Source organism: Rana temporaria, chromosome 12, assembly GCF_905171775.1.
Source record: "Rana temporaria chromosome 12, aRanTem1.1, whole genome shotgun sequence".
NCBI lineage: Eukaryota > Metazoa > Chordata > Amphibia > Anura > Ranidae > Rana > Rana temporaria.
In genome coordinates this window covers 58,844,359-58,860,367 of record NC_053500.1, presented here as the reverse complement: position 1 = coordinate 58,860,367, position 16,009 = coordinate 58,844,359, and the positions used below count along the sequence as shown (strand labels likewise).

The following is a 16,009-nucleotide window of genomic DNA, read 5'->3' as shown; positions in this document are numbered from 1 at the left end:
AGCACAAAAGCGCCACTCTAAGTGTAGTAAATAAAGTACATTTTAATGAGCGAACATACCATATTTATCTTCATATAATACGCCCCGGCGTATAGCGCGCACCCCCGACCTGGAAGAGAAATTTCGGGAAAAAAATATAATAATTACAGTTTGAATGCCCCTCGTCGGTGTCTTGCCCAGCATCCATCGGCGGCCTTGTCCGGTCCGGCGTCTGTCTGCAGCCTCTGTTGTGTCCTCCTCGCTTCTCCCGGGCTCTTCTTGTTCCGATACCGGCTTCCCGCGCTGTGTTTGAACGCCGCCGCTGACATATACCGAGCGCAGTACACTCGGCCACGTTCGGCTCTTCTCGCATAGGAGGCGGCACAGGGCGTGACCGCGAGGGGAGCCGAGCCTTGCCAAGTGTACTGCGCTCAGTATATGTCGGCGGCAAGGTTCAAACACAGCGCGGGAAGCAGGTATCGGCGTATCGCGCACCTACGATTTTCCCCTTATTTTAAGGGGAAAAAAGTGCGCGGTATACGCCAATACGGTACTCACAAGAGTAAAGTTGAAATGGGCATGTCCGACATGTAGCGTTGAAGCATCTGGGAAGGGAGTTTATCCGATGACTGCAGACTGGTGTAGTGGAGCGGGTTGCCGACGCTTCCTGGACCTCAATCCCAAATTAAAAATGTTCAGCAGTTTTTTTTGCCTGCCTGTGGCCACACTGAATTTCCCCTTAGCTTTTGTCCCTATGAAGCCTGGCAAGAAAACAAGGAGGGGGCAGAAATCATCGTAACAGAAAATGTTTTAATTCTTTCAGATGTTCCAATTCTTCTTTACTCTACTGAGGTTGTACCCATGACATCCAGGAAATATTTTGGTTAGCGTTGAGCCCTAACTGTATAATATAAACCACAGTAATGGATTTGGTCATATACAAGTAGAATTGAAAATTGTATAAAAAAAAAACAGAGACCATACACAGTGGATGATTATTTTTATTACAAAAACATTGGTGAAGGACCCATTCGCATATTTCTATCTTATACTCTGTAATGATAAAGAAGAGTCCGTAAAATAAAGAGGATATAGGATTGTGCTTCACTGGCAATTTCAGTATGGTCAGATGTCAAGAATGTCTTAAAGTTATAATAAAAAGATATGACACCTTTCTGCTCACCTTAATGTAGTTTCCCATCTTTATTTTACGCATTTATCCCCCAAAGCTTGATCCACTTGAGAACAATCTTAAAGTCTGGGCAAAATAACTTTAAGAAATACATAAGTACATCTCTGCAACACATGCACATTCCCCATGTTTCCCCTTTTTTTCAAAGCAGGGAGTGTCAATACAGACCCTCTGTCCTCGGTGCAGCCAAGCTCCCTCCCCACTGCTGCAGCAATCGCAGACAGCACAGCACCATAGAATTTTGAGGTGGGTGGGCAGAACCTCATGGAGAAGCCAATACACTAGTTCCCTATCAGGTCTGCTTCCCTTGAATTGACAGAAAGCAATGGGTGGATCCATAGGGAATGGACAGCCTGCTACTAGGTATAGCATCTGCCCATCCTGCTATCACAAGGAAAGAACAGATCTTATGGGGAACTAGCATCCCAGCTCTCCCATCAGGCTTCATCCACTGTCAGCACCAACAAGAAAGAAGGTAGCAGCGGCAAACTTACCACTCAGCTACACAGCAGCATAGAGAAACAGGCACACTGCCTGTCTCTGTATGCTTATAGAGTTGGTCTTAATTACCTATAGTTTTGTTCTATAAACTGAAGCCATTTATTTTTTTAATTCAGTGCAATAATAGCACCACTTTGTAAAAGTAGTGCTATTAAGTCCCTGAAGCTTCAACACGTGGTTCCTTTCGCACAGGCCTTCTGATCAGGTCCGTCTGTCAGTTTTTCAGGCGGACCTGATCAGACCTTTCAGTCTCCTCTATGGAGTGGTGGATGTCAGCAGACACATGTCCACTGACCACCGACGCTATCCGATCCTGCACGCCAAAAAAAGATGGTGGTCCTAGTTTCTATCTGTCTGGCTGATCGCATGAAAACGGACAGGCGATCTGTTTCCATCTGATTTCCCCATAGAGAAGAGTGGGACTGTGTCCGCTCTGTTCGGCAGACATGGACCTGTCATCTGCTTGCTTGGCGGTGATCAGTGGAGTGATCCCCCGAGGAGCAAGCAGAATTTAAAAGATGGAGGCGCCCATGTGAAAGGTTAGGAGCTTACAGGATTTTTGGCTGATCAACATATATTTTTCTGTACAAGCAGTGTTTTTAAAAGGGATAACATTTGCACATACCGCTGAGATGTACCACATATTTCTAATTGTACTTGTTTTACCCAGACATGCCCCTTAACAGGGCAATGTAGAAACAGGTCCATTATTAATCACCACAGAGGACACTTTAAGCCACTCAGCATGTAGAGTAGCTGTTACAGTATGTGCATTTAAACACTAACACAGCTCATTCTTCTTGCATCACTCACAAACAGGTTGACTCTTAACCAGCAGCAGATTTGTATCTAGGAAGCTAAAGAGAAGCATGATCTGTATTCTGAAAAAAATTCATAGGTGTGATGGAAAATTATCTTTTTGTAAACAGTTTTAACCCTGCTCTACTACTCAATCTGCTAAAACTCAAACAGAGGATGTGGGGAGGATCTAGAATTGCATATCTTGAGCAATCTCAAGGGTTTGGTTGAAGACGAGTCTTTGTGAGAAACATAAGCCACAGATAGTTCATGATCAGCATCTTCTGTGTGTGTATCAGTTTGTTGCATTTTTTTCTTCTTGCAACTGTACCTGGCTTTTTATTTCCTGAATGTGAAAACATCAAGTGATTTGTGTCTTTTCTTGGTGTGTTTTTGAGGATTCGGAGCTGGCCCTGCTACAGTGCCACCATACAGGCAGTCGTTGGATTCTGGGTGTTGGCCTGTACATTCCACTGGTGGGATATAACCGCTGTCCCACATGCCTGACCCACACAACTTGCACAAATCATGCAGACTGCAGGGAATTTTAGGCAAGAGGCGAAACTTGTAAAGTAAACTTCTTGCCTGCAAACAGGAAGAAAAGGTAGAGGTTGGAAAAGAAACAATGAAAACACAATTCCCTTACAGGAATAATTTTAATATATGCAGATAAAAAAAAATGAAAAACAAGGGAAACAAGAACACAACCAAGGGGAAGAAATCGGGAGGAGAAGTTGAGGGATTCCAAGAACAAATTTTTTACTTTACCTTTTAATTCGACCTTTGCTTGAAAATGTTAAAGCGGAGTTCCACCCAAAAATAGAACTTCCGCTTTAAGTACTCGTGACCCCCTGACATGCCACATTTGATATGTAATGTTTGATGGGGGGGGGGGGGGGAGCGGGGACCTAGTTTTCACAGATAATCAGGTCCCACTTCCTCTCCTGGCACCACCAAACAGGAAGGTCACCACTCCACCCTCCCTTCCTGCAATCTCCTGGGACACATCCCAGAAGATTGCCCGGCCATTCATAATGCGCGGTGTGGCTCGCACATGCGCAGTGCTCACCCGGCTGTGAAGCCACAGCCGGGTGCACACACTTGCATTGCCAGCTTAGAGAGGCGCAGAGAGGAGGGGAGAGAAGCGAGGCTTTGGGCAGCCGCATCGCTAGACCGTGGGAAAGGAGAGTGTCTGTTTATTAAAAGTCAGCAGCTCACTTTTTGTAGCTTACTGAACGACTTATTTGCAAAAAGAAAAAAACGTTACCCTTCATTTAAAAGGGATTTATTTTGTGCCATTATGTTTTTAACCACTTACCTACCCGCCCATTGTCATAAGACGTCCGCAGGAACACTCTGTGCCTCCGGGCGGCGTCATATGATGTCCATGGCTTCCCGGCGATATAGGGGGCACGAACGCCCGCAGCGTCACTCAGGTGTGCGGATACAAAATGATCAGATTTATCCATGGCCCTGTTTATATCTCATGTAGCCTTCCAATGTTGCTTACTGCGATGGCCAGCTATAGATGGGACAGTGGCATCTTTTTTGTAACACCATCGTGTGTATTGGTCAGGCAACACATTGGCACCTTTGCAGCCATTGAGCTACGTGCTCGGTGAGCTCCTGTACCTTTAAGGGGTGGGCTCCCCTTCAGTCCATCTGTCCTCACCTATTCATCAGAATGCATGTGCCTCCACTATGGGGGCACTCATAAGTTAGTGCTAGGTACCACAGATATCAGGGTGCCGTAGCGAGGTTCTGTGGCTTACGCATGCATTTGCAAATGTGTGTGGACTAAACCCCTGTTTTTAACGCATACTGTTAGACAGACTTACTTGGTTGTCTGCGAGCTTGGGAAATGCACGTTGGTCAAGGGGTGGCACGTTTGCAGATGGGGTTCTTTCTCAAAGTGGTGGTATTTCTATAAGTGGGAGCACTTTTGCACTAGTCATCTGAAAATATCTTTTGTCCCTCCACAGGTATGTTCTTTCTGCTGCAACATCCATAATCGCAATAATGAAAACTGAATTGCTATGTTTCTTTAACTCTCGTATGCTCCTTTGCTTAACCTTCTGTAGACTGTCCACATTGCTTTGCTACTGTTTTTGTTTCCTCCCTATACCTTAAATTATGGCCCTTTTCTTTATTAGCTGTCCTCTTGTAAGTCGGTATTTGAAGTGAGAATTTTGCTCTGCATAGCCAGCCATATTTAATTAACTCCATGATTAGTAATTGGAAAACCCCACCCCATCCCTAACAGTATATAACTAAGCATCTCTTGGGATAGGAACGTTGGCCAAGGGGTGGCCCATTTGCGGATGGGGTTCTGTCTCAAAGTGGGGGTATTTCAATAAGTGGGAGCACTTTCGACTCTGCACACATCTGAATGTCTCATCCGAAAATTTCTTCAATGTCCCTCTACAGGTATGCTCTTACTGCTGCAACTCGAGCCATAAATCGCAATATTGAAAACTGCTTTTCTATGTTTCATTAACTCTGGTATACTCCTTTGCTTAACCATCTGTAGACTGTCCACATTGCTTTGCTACTGTTTTTGTTTCCTCCCTATAACTTAAATGATGGCCTTGTCTTATCTTTATTAGCTGTCTCCTTGTAAGTCGGTTTCTGAAGTAAGAATTTTGCTATGCATAGCATTTACTCCTTTATATGTAATTGGAAGCACCCACCCCCATTCCTAGCAGTATATAACTAAGCATCTCTTTGGATAGGAACGTTGGCCAAGGGATAGCACGTTTGCAGATGGGGTTCTTTTTTAAAGTGGGGGTATTTCCAACGGTGGGAACACGCAAGACTCTGCACTAGTCATCTGAGTCTCTCATCTGAAAAATTTGTCATTGTCCCTCCACAGGTATGCTCTTACTGCTGCAACTCCAGCTATAATAGCAATATTAAAAACTGCTTTCCTATGTTTCTATAACTCTGGTACACTCCTTTTCTTAACCATCTGTAGACTGTCCACATTACTTTGCTATTGTTTTTGTTGACTCCCTTTACCTTACCTTAAATTATGGCTTTTTATCTTTATTAGCTGTCCCCTTGTAAGTCGGTTTATGAAGTAAGAATTTTGCTTTGCACAGCCAGCCATCTCTAATTTACTCCTGTATATGAAATTGGAAGCACCCATCTGCATCACTAGTAGTATATAACTAAGCATCTCTTGGGAAAGGCACGTTGGCCAAGGGGTGGTATGTTTGCACATGGTGTTCTTTCCCATAGTGGGGGTATTTCTATAAGTGGGAGAACTTCTGACTCTGCACTAGTCATCTGAAAATGTCTTCATTGTTCCTCCATAGGTATACACTAACTGCTGCAACTCCAGCCATAAATCGCAATATTGAAAACTGCTCTCCTATGGTCCTTTAACTCTGGGATAATCCTTTGCTTAACCATCTGTAGACTGTCCACACTGCTTTGCTATTGTTTTTGTTTCCTCCCTATCCCTTAAATTATGGCTTTTTCTTATTAGCTGTGCCCTTGTAAGTCGGTTTCTGAAGTGAGAATTTTGCAATGCATAGCCAGCCATCTTTAATTAACTCCCTGATTAGTAATTGGAAGCACCCGCCCCTATCCCTAGCAGTATATAACTAAGCATCTCTTGGGATAGGAATGTTGGCCAAGGGGTGGAACGTTTGCAGATGGGGTTCTGTCTCAAAGTGGGGGTATTTCTATAAGTGGGAGCACTTCTGACTCTGCACTAGTTATCTGAATGTCTGCACTAGTCATCTGAAAATGTCTTCATTGTCCTTCTACAGGTATGCTCTTACTGCTGCAACCTCGAGCCATAAATCACAATATTAAAAAATGCTTTTTTTAGGTTTCTTTAACTCTGTAATACTCCTTTGCTTAACCATCTGTAGATTGTCTTGCGATTGTTTTTGTTTCCTCCCTTTACCCCACCTAAAATTATGGCCTTTTCTTATATTAATTAGCTGTCCCCTTGTAAGTCGGTTTCTGAAGTGAGAATTTTGCTCTGCATAGGCAGCCATCTTCAATTTACTCCTGTATATGTAATTGGAAGCACCCACCCCCATCCCCAGCAGTACTGTATATACACTAAGCAATTCTTGGGATAGGAATGTTGGCCAAGGGGTAGAACATTTGCAGATGGGGTTATGTCTTACAGTGGGATTATTTCTATAAGTGGGAGCACTTTTGTCTCTACACTAGTCATTTGAATGTCTTATCTTAAAATATCTTTATTGTCCCTCTACAGGTATGGCAACTCCAGCCATAAATTGGAATATTGAAAACTGCTTTCCTATGTTTCTTTAACTCTGGTATATTCCTTTGCTTTACCATTGGTAGACTGTCCACACTGCTTTGCTATTGTTTTTGTTTCCTCCCTATTCTAAATTATGGCCTTTTCTTATCTTTATTAGCTGTCCCCTTGTAAGTCGGTTTCTGAAGTGAAAATGTTGCCCTGCATAGCCCGCCATCTTTAATTTACTCCTGTGTATGAAATTGGAAGCACCCATCTCCATCACTAGCATCTCTTGTGAAAGGAACGTTGGCCAAAGGGTGGCACATTTGCAGATGGAGTTCTTTCTCAAAGTGGGGCTATTTCTATAAGTGGGAGTACATCTGACTCTGAATGTCTCATCTGAAAATTTCTACATTGTCCCTCTACAGATATGCTCTTACTGCTGCAACTCCAGCCATAAATCACAATATTGAAAACTGCTTTCCTCTGTTTCTTTAACTCTTATATACTCCTTTGCTTAACCTTCTGTAGACTGTCCACATTACTTTGCTATTGTTTTGGTTTCCTCCCTTTACCGTACCTTAAAATTATGCCCTTTTCTTATATTAATTAGCTGTCCCCTTGTAAGTCAGTTTTTGAAGTAAGAATTTTGCTCTGCATAGCCAGACATCTTAAATTTACTCCTGTATATGAAATTGGAAGCACCATCACTAGCATCAATTGTGAAAGGAACGTTGGCCAAGGGGTGGCACACTTGCAGATAGGGTTCGGTCTCAAAGTGGGGGTAGAAGTGGGAACACTAGTCATCTGAATGTCTCATCTGAAAATGTATTCATTGTCACTCTACAGGTATGCTCTCACTGCTGCAACTCCAACTGTAATAGCAATATTGAATACTGCTTTTCTATGTTTCTTTAATTGTGGTATGCTCCTTTGCTTAACCATCTGTAGACTGTCCACATTGCTTTTCGTTTCCTCCTTATCCCTTAAATTATGGCCTTTTCTTATTGGCTGTCCCCCTGTAAATCTGTTTCTGAAGTGAGAATTCTGCTCTGAATAGCCAGCCATTTTTAATTAACTCCCTGATTAGTAATTGGAAGCACCCACCCCCATCCCTAGCAGTATATAACTAAGCATCGCTTGGGATAGGAACATTGGCCAAGGGGTGGAACGTTTGCAGATGGGGTTCTGTCTCAAAGTGGGGGTATTTCTATAAGTGGGAGCACTTCTGACTCTGCACTAGTCATCTGAATGTCTCATCTGAAAATATATTTTGTCCCTCTACAGGTATGCTCTTACTGCCGCAACTCCAGCCATAATCGCAATATTGAAAACTGCTTTCCTATGGTTTTTTTTAACTCTGGTATACTCCTTTGCTTAACCATCTGTAGACTGTATACATTGCCTTGCTATTGTTTTTATTTCCTCAATCTAGCTTAAATTATGGCCTTTTCTTATCTTTATTAGCTGTCCCCTTGTAAGTCAGTTTCTGAAGTAAAAATTTTGCTCTGCATAGCCAGCCATCTTTAATTTACTCCTGTACATGAAATTGGAAGCACCCATCTCCATCACTAGAATCTTTTGTAAAAGGAACGTTGGCAAAGGGGTGGCACATTTGCAGATGGAGTTCTTTCTCAAAGTGGGGGTATTTCTATAGGCGGGAGCACCTCTGACTCTGCACTTGTCATCTGAAAATATCTTTATTGTTTCTCCACAAGTATGCACCAACTGCTGCAACTCCAGCCATAAATCGCAATATTGAAAACTGCTTTCCTATGTTTCTTTAACTCTGGAATATTCCTTAGCTTTACCATCTGTAGACTGTCCACACTGCTTTGATATGGTTTTTGTTTCCTCCCCGTTTTAAATTATGGCCTTTTCTTATATTTATTAGCTGTCCCCTTGTAAGTCGGTTTCTGAAGTAAAAATGTTGCTCTGTATAGCCAGCCATCTTTAATTTACTCCTGTATATGAAATTGGAAGCACCCATCTTCATCCCTGTATATAACTAAGCATCTCTTGGGATAGGAACGTTGACCAAGGGGTGGCACACTTGCAGATGGGGTTCTGTCTTAAAGTGGGGGTATAAGTGGGAGCACTTCTGACTCTGCACTAGTCATCTGAATGTCTCATCTGAAAATGTATTCATTGTCACTCTACAGGTATGCCCTCACTGCCGCAACTCCAGCTAGAATAGCAATATTGAATATTGAATACTGCTTTTCTATGTTTCTTTAATTGTGGTATACTCCTTTCCTTAACAATCTGTAGACAGTCCACATTGCTTTGCTATTGTTTTGGTTTCCTCCCTTTACCCCATTTTAAATTATGGCCTTTTCCTATCTTTATTAGCTGTTCCCTTGAAAGTCGTTTTTTTTTTAAGTAAGAATTTTTCTCTGCATAGCCAGCCATCTTTATTTTACTCCTGTATATGAAACTGGAAGCACCCATCTGCATCACTAGTAGTATATAACTAAGCATCTCTTGGGAAAGGCACGTTGGCCAAGGGGTGGCACGTTTGCAGATGGAGTTCTTTCTCAAAGTGGGGGTATTTCTAGAAGCGGGAGAACCTCGGACTCTGCACTTGTCATCTGAAAATATCTTCATTGTTTCTCCACAGGTATGCACTAACTGCTGCAACTCCAGCCATAGATCGCAATATTGAAAACTGCTTTCCTATGTTTCTTTAACTATGGTATATTCCTTTGCTTTACCATCTGTAGACTGTCCACACTGCTTTGATATTGTTTTTGTTTCCTCCCCATTTTAAATTATGGCCATTTCTTATCTTTATTAGCTGTCCCCTTGTAAGTCAGTTTCTGAAGTAAAAATGTTGCTCTGCATAGCCAGACATCTTTAAATTTACTCCTGTATATGAAATTGGAAGCATCCATCTCCATCACTAGAATCTCTTGTGAAAGGAACGTTGGCCAAGGGGTGGCACGTTTGCAGATGGAGTTCTTCCTCAAAGTGTGGGTATTTCTATAAATGGGAGCACTTCTGACCCTGCACTAGTCAGAAAATTTCTTCATTTTCCCTCTACAGGTATGCTGTTACTGCTACAACTCGAGCCATGAATCGCAATATTGAAAACTGATTTTCTGTTATTCTGGTATACTCCTTTGCTTAACCATCTGCAGACTGTCCACATTGCTTTGTTATTGTTTTTGGTGCCTCCCTATCCTTTAAATTATGGCCTTTTCCTATTGGCTGTCCCCCTGTAAATCTGTTTCTGAAGTAAAAATTCTGCTCTGCATAGCCAGCCATCTTTAATTAACTCCCTGATTAGTAATTGGAAGCACCCACCCCCATACCTAGCAGTATATAACTAAGCATCGCTTGGGATAGGAACGTTGGCCATGGGGTGGAATGTTTGCAGATGGGGTTCTGTCTCAAAGTGGGGGTATTTCTATAAGTGGGAGCACGACTCTGCACTAGTCATCTGAAAATATATTTTGTCCCTCTACAGGTATGCTCTTACTGCTGCAACTCCAGCCATAAATCGCAATATTGAAAACTGCTTTCCTATGTTTCTTTAATTGTGGTATACTCTTTGCTTAACCATCTGTAGACTGTCTACACTGCTTTGATATTGTTTTTGTTTCCTCCCCATTTTAAACTATGGCCTTTACTTCAGAAACCGACTCACAAGGGGACAGCTAATAAAGATAAGAAAAGGCCATAGTTTAAAATGGGGAGGAAACAAAAACAATATCAAAGCAGTGTGAACAGTCTACAGATGGTAAAGCAAAGGAATATATCAGAGTTAAAGAAACATAGAAAAGCGGTTTTCAATATTGCAATTTATGGCTCGAGCTGCAGAAGTAAGAGCATATCTGTAGATGGACAATTAAGACATTTTCAGATGAGACATTCAGATGACTAGTGCAGAGTCAGAAGTGCGCCCGCTTATAGAAATCCCCCCACTTTGAGAAAGAACCCCATCTGCAAACGTGCCACCCCTTGTCTAATGTTCCTTTCCTAAGAGATGCTTAGTTATTTAATGATGGGGATGGGTGCTTACAATTTCAAATACAGGAGTAAATTAAAGATGGCTGGCTATGTAGAGCAAAATGTTTACTTCAGAAACCGACTCACAAGGGGATAGCTAATAAAGATAAGAAAACATTTTGCTCTACATAGCCAGCCATCTTTAATTTACTTCTGTATTTGAAATTGGAAGCACCCATCCCCATCAGTAAATAACCAAGCATCTCTTGGGAAAGGAACGTTAGACAAGGGGTGGCACGTTTGCAAATGGGGTTCTTTCTCAAAGTGGGGGGATTTCTATAAGCGGGCACACTTCTGACTCTGCACTAGTCATCTGAATGTCTCATCAGAAAATGTCTTCATTGTCCGTCTACAGATATGCTCTTACTGCTGCAGCTCGAGCCATAAATCGCAATATTGAAAACTGCTTTTCTGTAACTCTGGTATACTCCTTTGCTTAACCATCTGTAGACTGTCCTCATTGCTTTGTTATTGTTTTTGTTTACTCCCTTTACCTTACCTTAAATTATGGCCTTTTCTTATCTTAATTAGCTGTCCCTTTGGAAGTCGGTTTCTGAAGTGAGAATTTTGGTCTGCATAGCCAGCCATCTTTAATTTACTCCCTTACATGTAATTGGAAGCACTCACCCCCATCCCTATCAATATATAACTAAGCATCTCTTGGAATAGGAACGTTGACCAAGGGGTGGCACGTTTGCAGGTGGAGTTCTTTCTCAAAGTGGGGGTATTTCTATAAATGGGAGCACTTCTAACTCTGCACTAGTCATCTGAAAATTTCTTAATTTTCCCTCTACAGGTATGCGGTTACTGCTGCAACTCGAGCCATGAATCGCAATATTGAAGACTGCTTTTCTGTTATTCTGGTATACTCCTTTGCTTAACCATCTGTAGACTGTCCATATTGGTTTGTTATTTTTGTTTCCTCCCTATCCCTTAAATTATGGCCTTTTCTTATTAGCTATCCCCCTGTAAATCTGTTTCTGAAGTGAGAATTCTGCTCTGCATAGCCAGCCATCTTTGATTAACTCCCTGATTAGCAATTGGAAGCGCCCACCCCCATACCTACCAGTATATAACTGAGCATCGCTAGGGATAGGAACGTTGGCCAAGAGGTGGAACGTTTGCAGATGGGTTTCTGTCTCAAAGTGGGAGTCATCTGAAAATGTATTTTGTCCCTCTACAGGTATGCTCTTACTGCCGCAACTCCAGCCATAATGGCAATATTGAAAACTGCTTTTCTATGTTTATTTAACTCTGGTATTGTCACAAACTACGGTGAACGGAAGTGAACCACAACTGCGGTAATGAAAGATTTCAATGCACCTCTCTATATTATGTGAAATGTCAGTATTGGACCCCAGGCGTCACTCCAATGAAAGAACAGGAGTTTGGGGGTTCTCTACATCATATCACTTTCACATATAGGAATGCATTGAGCTACTAAGGGAGGAGGTATTACAACATGCCACCAAGCCCTAGCGTTGAAAGATTATGATGAACGTGAATGAGCACAACTGCATTAAAGCTTCCAATGCACTTCTCTATGCAAGCGATTATCAGTACGGGACCCCAGGCGTCACTCCAATCAACGAACAGGAGTTTGGGGGTTCTCTACATCATATCACTTTACATAAAGAAATGCATTGGGCTACTAAGGGAGTAGGTATAAAATACCTTCTATCTTTAGTATGAAAAAGTTAGAGTGAACATGTTCAGCATTTTAGGGCGGAAGCCTGTATACCAATAATAACGAATGTCAAGCACGTAGCATTTGAACATACTGTATGCAAGTAGCATTAACTTGTGAGAGGCAATTTCAGTTTAAATGCCTTAAAAGTGTATGTACCTTTAAGATAGTCCACAACTATTACATGAAGGCACCATTAGTCATCCCAAGCAACAACGTAGTAATTACTAGAGCCAGATTCAAATACAGTACTTAATAAAGCTATATATGAACCGGGTATTTGTACAGTAACAAATGTGATGTAGTAATGGTACTTATCCGTTTGCAGCGATGAGTGTTTTCCAGTAAGCAGGTATCGCAGCAGCCTTGGGATTTTGAAGTGTAGGGTCTCCTGATGGGGGATATCTTAGGATGTCCCCAGCCACAGCAGTTAGATGGGCAGCGTGGAAGGAGGCAGTAGATAACCAATAGGTAGCATAGATCCGGGTGGCGTTGCTACTCAGTTCAGGGGATATGCCAGTAGCCAAAGTAGCCGAGCCGGCTACCGCCGACAATAATAGGACCCTGTTTGAATGGGGCCAGAAGCCTTTATAGGGATAGGAACGTTGGCCAAGGGGTGGCACACTTGCAGATGGGGTTTTGTCTCAAAGTGGGGGTAGAAGTGGGAGCACTTTTGACTCTGCACTAGTCATCTGAATGTCTCATATGACAATGTGATCATTGTCCCTCTACAGGTATGCTCCTACTGCGCTAACTCCAGCTAAAACAGCAATATTGAATACTGCTTTTCAATGTTTCTTTCATTGTGGTATACTCCTTTGCTTAACCATCTGTAGACTGTCCACATTGCTTTGCTATTGTTTCCTCCTTTTACCCCTTTTTTAAATTATGGCCTTTTCCTATCTTTATTAGCTGTCCCCTTGTAAGTCGTTTTTTTTAAGTAAGAATTTTACTCTGCATCGCCAGCCATCTTTAATTTACTCCTGTATATGACATTGGAGGCACCTATCTGCATCGATAGTAGTATATAACTAAGCATCTCTTGGGAAAGGCACGTTGGCCAAGGGGTGGCACTTTTGCAGATGGGAGTTCTTTCTCAAAGTGGGGTTATTTCTATAAGTGGGAGCACCTCTGACTCTGCACTATTCATCTGAAAATTTCTACATTGTCCCTCTACACAGGTATGCTCTTACTGCCGCAACTCCAGCCATAAATCACAATATTGAAAACTGCTTTCCTATGTTTCTTTAACTCTGGTATACTCCTTTGCTTAACCATCTGTAGACTGTCCACATTGCTTTGCTATTGGTTTTGTTTCCTCCCTTTACCTTACCTTACATTATGGCCTTTTCTTATCTTAATTAGCTGTCCCCTTGTAAGTCGGTTTTATGAAGTAAGAATTTTTCTCTGCATAGCCAGCTATGTTTAATTTACTCCTGTATATGAAATTGGAAGCACCCATCTACATCACTAGTAGTATATAACTAAGCATCTCTTGGGAAAGGCACGTTGGCCAAGGGGTGGCACGTTTGCAGATGGGGATCTTTCTCAAAGTGGGGGCTTTGTATTGATTATAGGGGTCTCAATCGTTTCACGATTAAAAATGCTTATCCAAGTCCGTTGATTATGGAGTTATTTGACCACCTCAAGGGAGCAACGGTTTTCACAAAGCTTAATTTGAGAGGGGCCTACAATCTTGTGAGGGTAAAGGAGGGCGATGAATGGAAAAGTGCACTTAACCACTTAAGCCCCGGACCTTTAGGCAGCTAAATGCCCAGGCCAGGTTTTGCGATTCAGCACTGCGCCGCTTTAACAGACAATTGCGCGGTCGTGCACGTGGCTCCCAAACCAAATTGGTGTCTTTTTTTCCCCACAAATAGAGCTTTCTTTTGGTGGTATTTGATTACCTCTGCGGTTTTTATTTTTTGCGCTATAAACAAAAATAGAGCGACAATTTTGAAAAAAATGCAATATTTTTTACTTTTTGTTATAATAAATATCGCCCAAAAACATATCTAAAAAAAAATGTTCCCTCAGTTTAGGCCGATACGTATTCTTCGACCTATTTTTAGTAAAAAAAAATCGCAATAAGCGTTTATCAATTGGTTTGCGCAAAATTTATAGCGTTTACAAAATAGGGGATAGTTTTATTGCATTTTTATTAATAATTTTTTTTTTACTACTAATGGCGGCGATCAGCGATTTGTTTCGTGACTGCGACATTATGGCGGACACTTCGGACAATTTTGACACATTTTTGGGACCATTGTCATTTTCACAGCAAAAAATGCATTTAAATTGCATTGTTTATTGTGAAAATGACAGTTGCAGTTTGGGAGTTAACCACAGGGGGCGCTGTAGGAGTTAGGGTACACCTAGTGTGTGTTTACAACTGTATGGGGGTGTGGCTGTAGGACTGACGTCATCGATCGAGTCTCCCTTATATAAGGGATCACTCGATCGATACGCCGCCACAGTGAAGCACGGGGAAGCCGTGTTTACACACGGCTCTCCCCGTTCTTCAGCTCCGGGGAGCGATCGCGACGGAGCGGCTATATACAAATAATCGTGCCGTCGTCCCGGATCGCTCCCCGAGGGAACCCGACCGCCGCATGTAGGGGGGGGGGTCTCGATCGGACCCCCCACCCGCTAGAAGGCAAGGACGTACATGTACGCCCATTTGCCTGTACATGCCATTCTGTGGACGTACATATACATGCGGCGGTCAGGAAGTGGTTAATACCAGAACAGGCCATTATGAGTCCCTTGTAATGCCATTTGGCCTTTGCAACGCTCTGGCAGTTTTACAGGAATTTATCAATGATCTTCTTTGAGATTTGTTCCAGCTATGTGTGGTGGTGTTTCTCAACAATATCCTTATATTTTCCAAGTCCCTAGAGAGCCACCACACAGACGTCTGTTGTGTGCTTCAGAGGCTTAGAGAAAACGATCTGTATTGTAAATTGGAGTGGAGTGCGAGTTCCATCGTTAACAGATAAAATTCCTGGGTTATGTCATTTTCACTGCTGGTTTTTCGATGGACCTATAGAAACCTTCTGCAGTCCTACAGTGGCCCCAAACCATGGGTTTACGCCCTCTGCAAAGTTTTCCATAACTTTGCCAGTTATTATCATTAGTTTATTCGTAACTTTTCATCTCTGGTCAAGCCTCTGACATCACCAGAAAGGACGGTAACCCACAGAGTAGGTCTCTGGAATTCATTAAAGGGGTTCTAAGGGTTAATTTTTTTTAAATAGCAAACATACCATACTTGCCTCCACTGTGCAGTTAATTTTGCAGAGTGACCCCGATCCTCGTCTTCTGGGGTCCCTCGGCTCCTCTCCGCAAGAGCTAACCCCCTTCTGGGAATCGCTCTCCCAAGGGGGTTAGCTTGCGGGCACGCTCCCATGTGATACAGTGGCCGCCATAGCCGCCAAGTGTATTACCCGACCCCCGCCCCCTGGTGCGCTGTTTCATTGATTTGATTGACAGCAGCGAGAGCCAATGGCTGCGCTGCTATGAATCTCCAATGAAGAGCCGCCTCAAACTGGGGGAAAGCATTGTGGGATCGCGCCCAATGAGTTACGTGGTTCTGGTAAGTAAAACGGGGGGCCCG

At 42.6% G+C, this 16,009-nt stretch overlaps 1 protein-coding gene across 2 annotated transcripts in view; it reads right to left on the bottom strand.

Moving 5' to 3' along the window:
• Positions 1 to 962: 962 nt before the first annotated feature.
• The window catches only part of TBC1D16 (TBC1 domain family member 16), a 305,823-nt gene continuing 290,776 nt past the window's right edge, over positions 963 to 16,009 (bottom strand). For both annotated transcript variants that reach the window (XM_040330437.1, XM_040330436.1), the window contains exon 12: positions 963 to 3,055. In XM_040330437.1, coding sequence (XP_040186371.1) covers positions 2,810 to 3,055 — 246 coding nt within the window. In that variant the 3' untranslated portion in view covers positions 963 to 2,809. The remainder of the gene's footprint in view (positions 3,056 to 16,009) is intronic.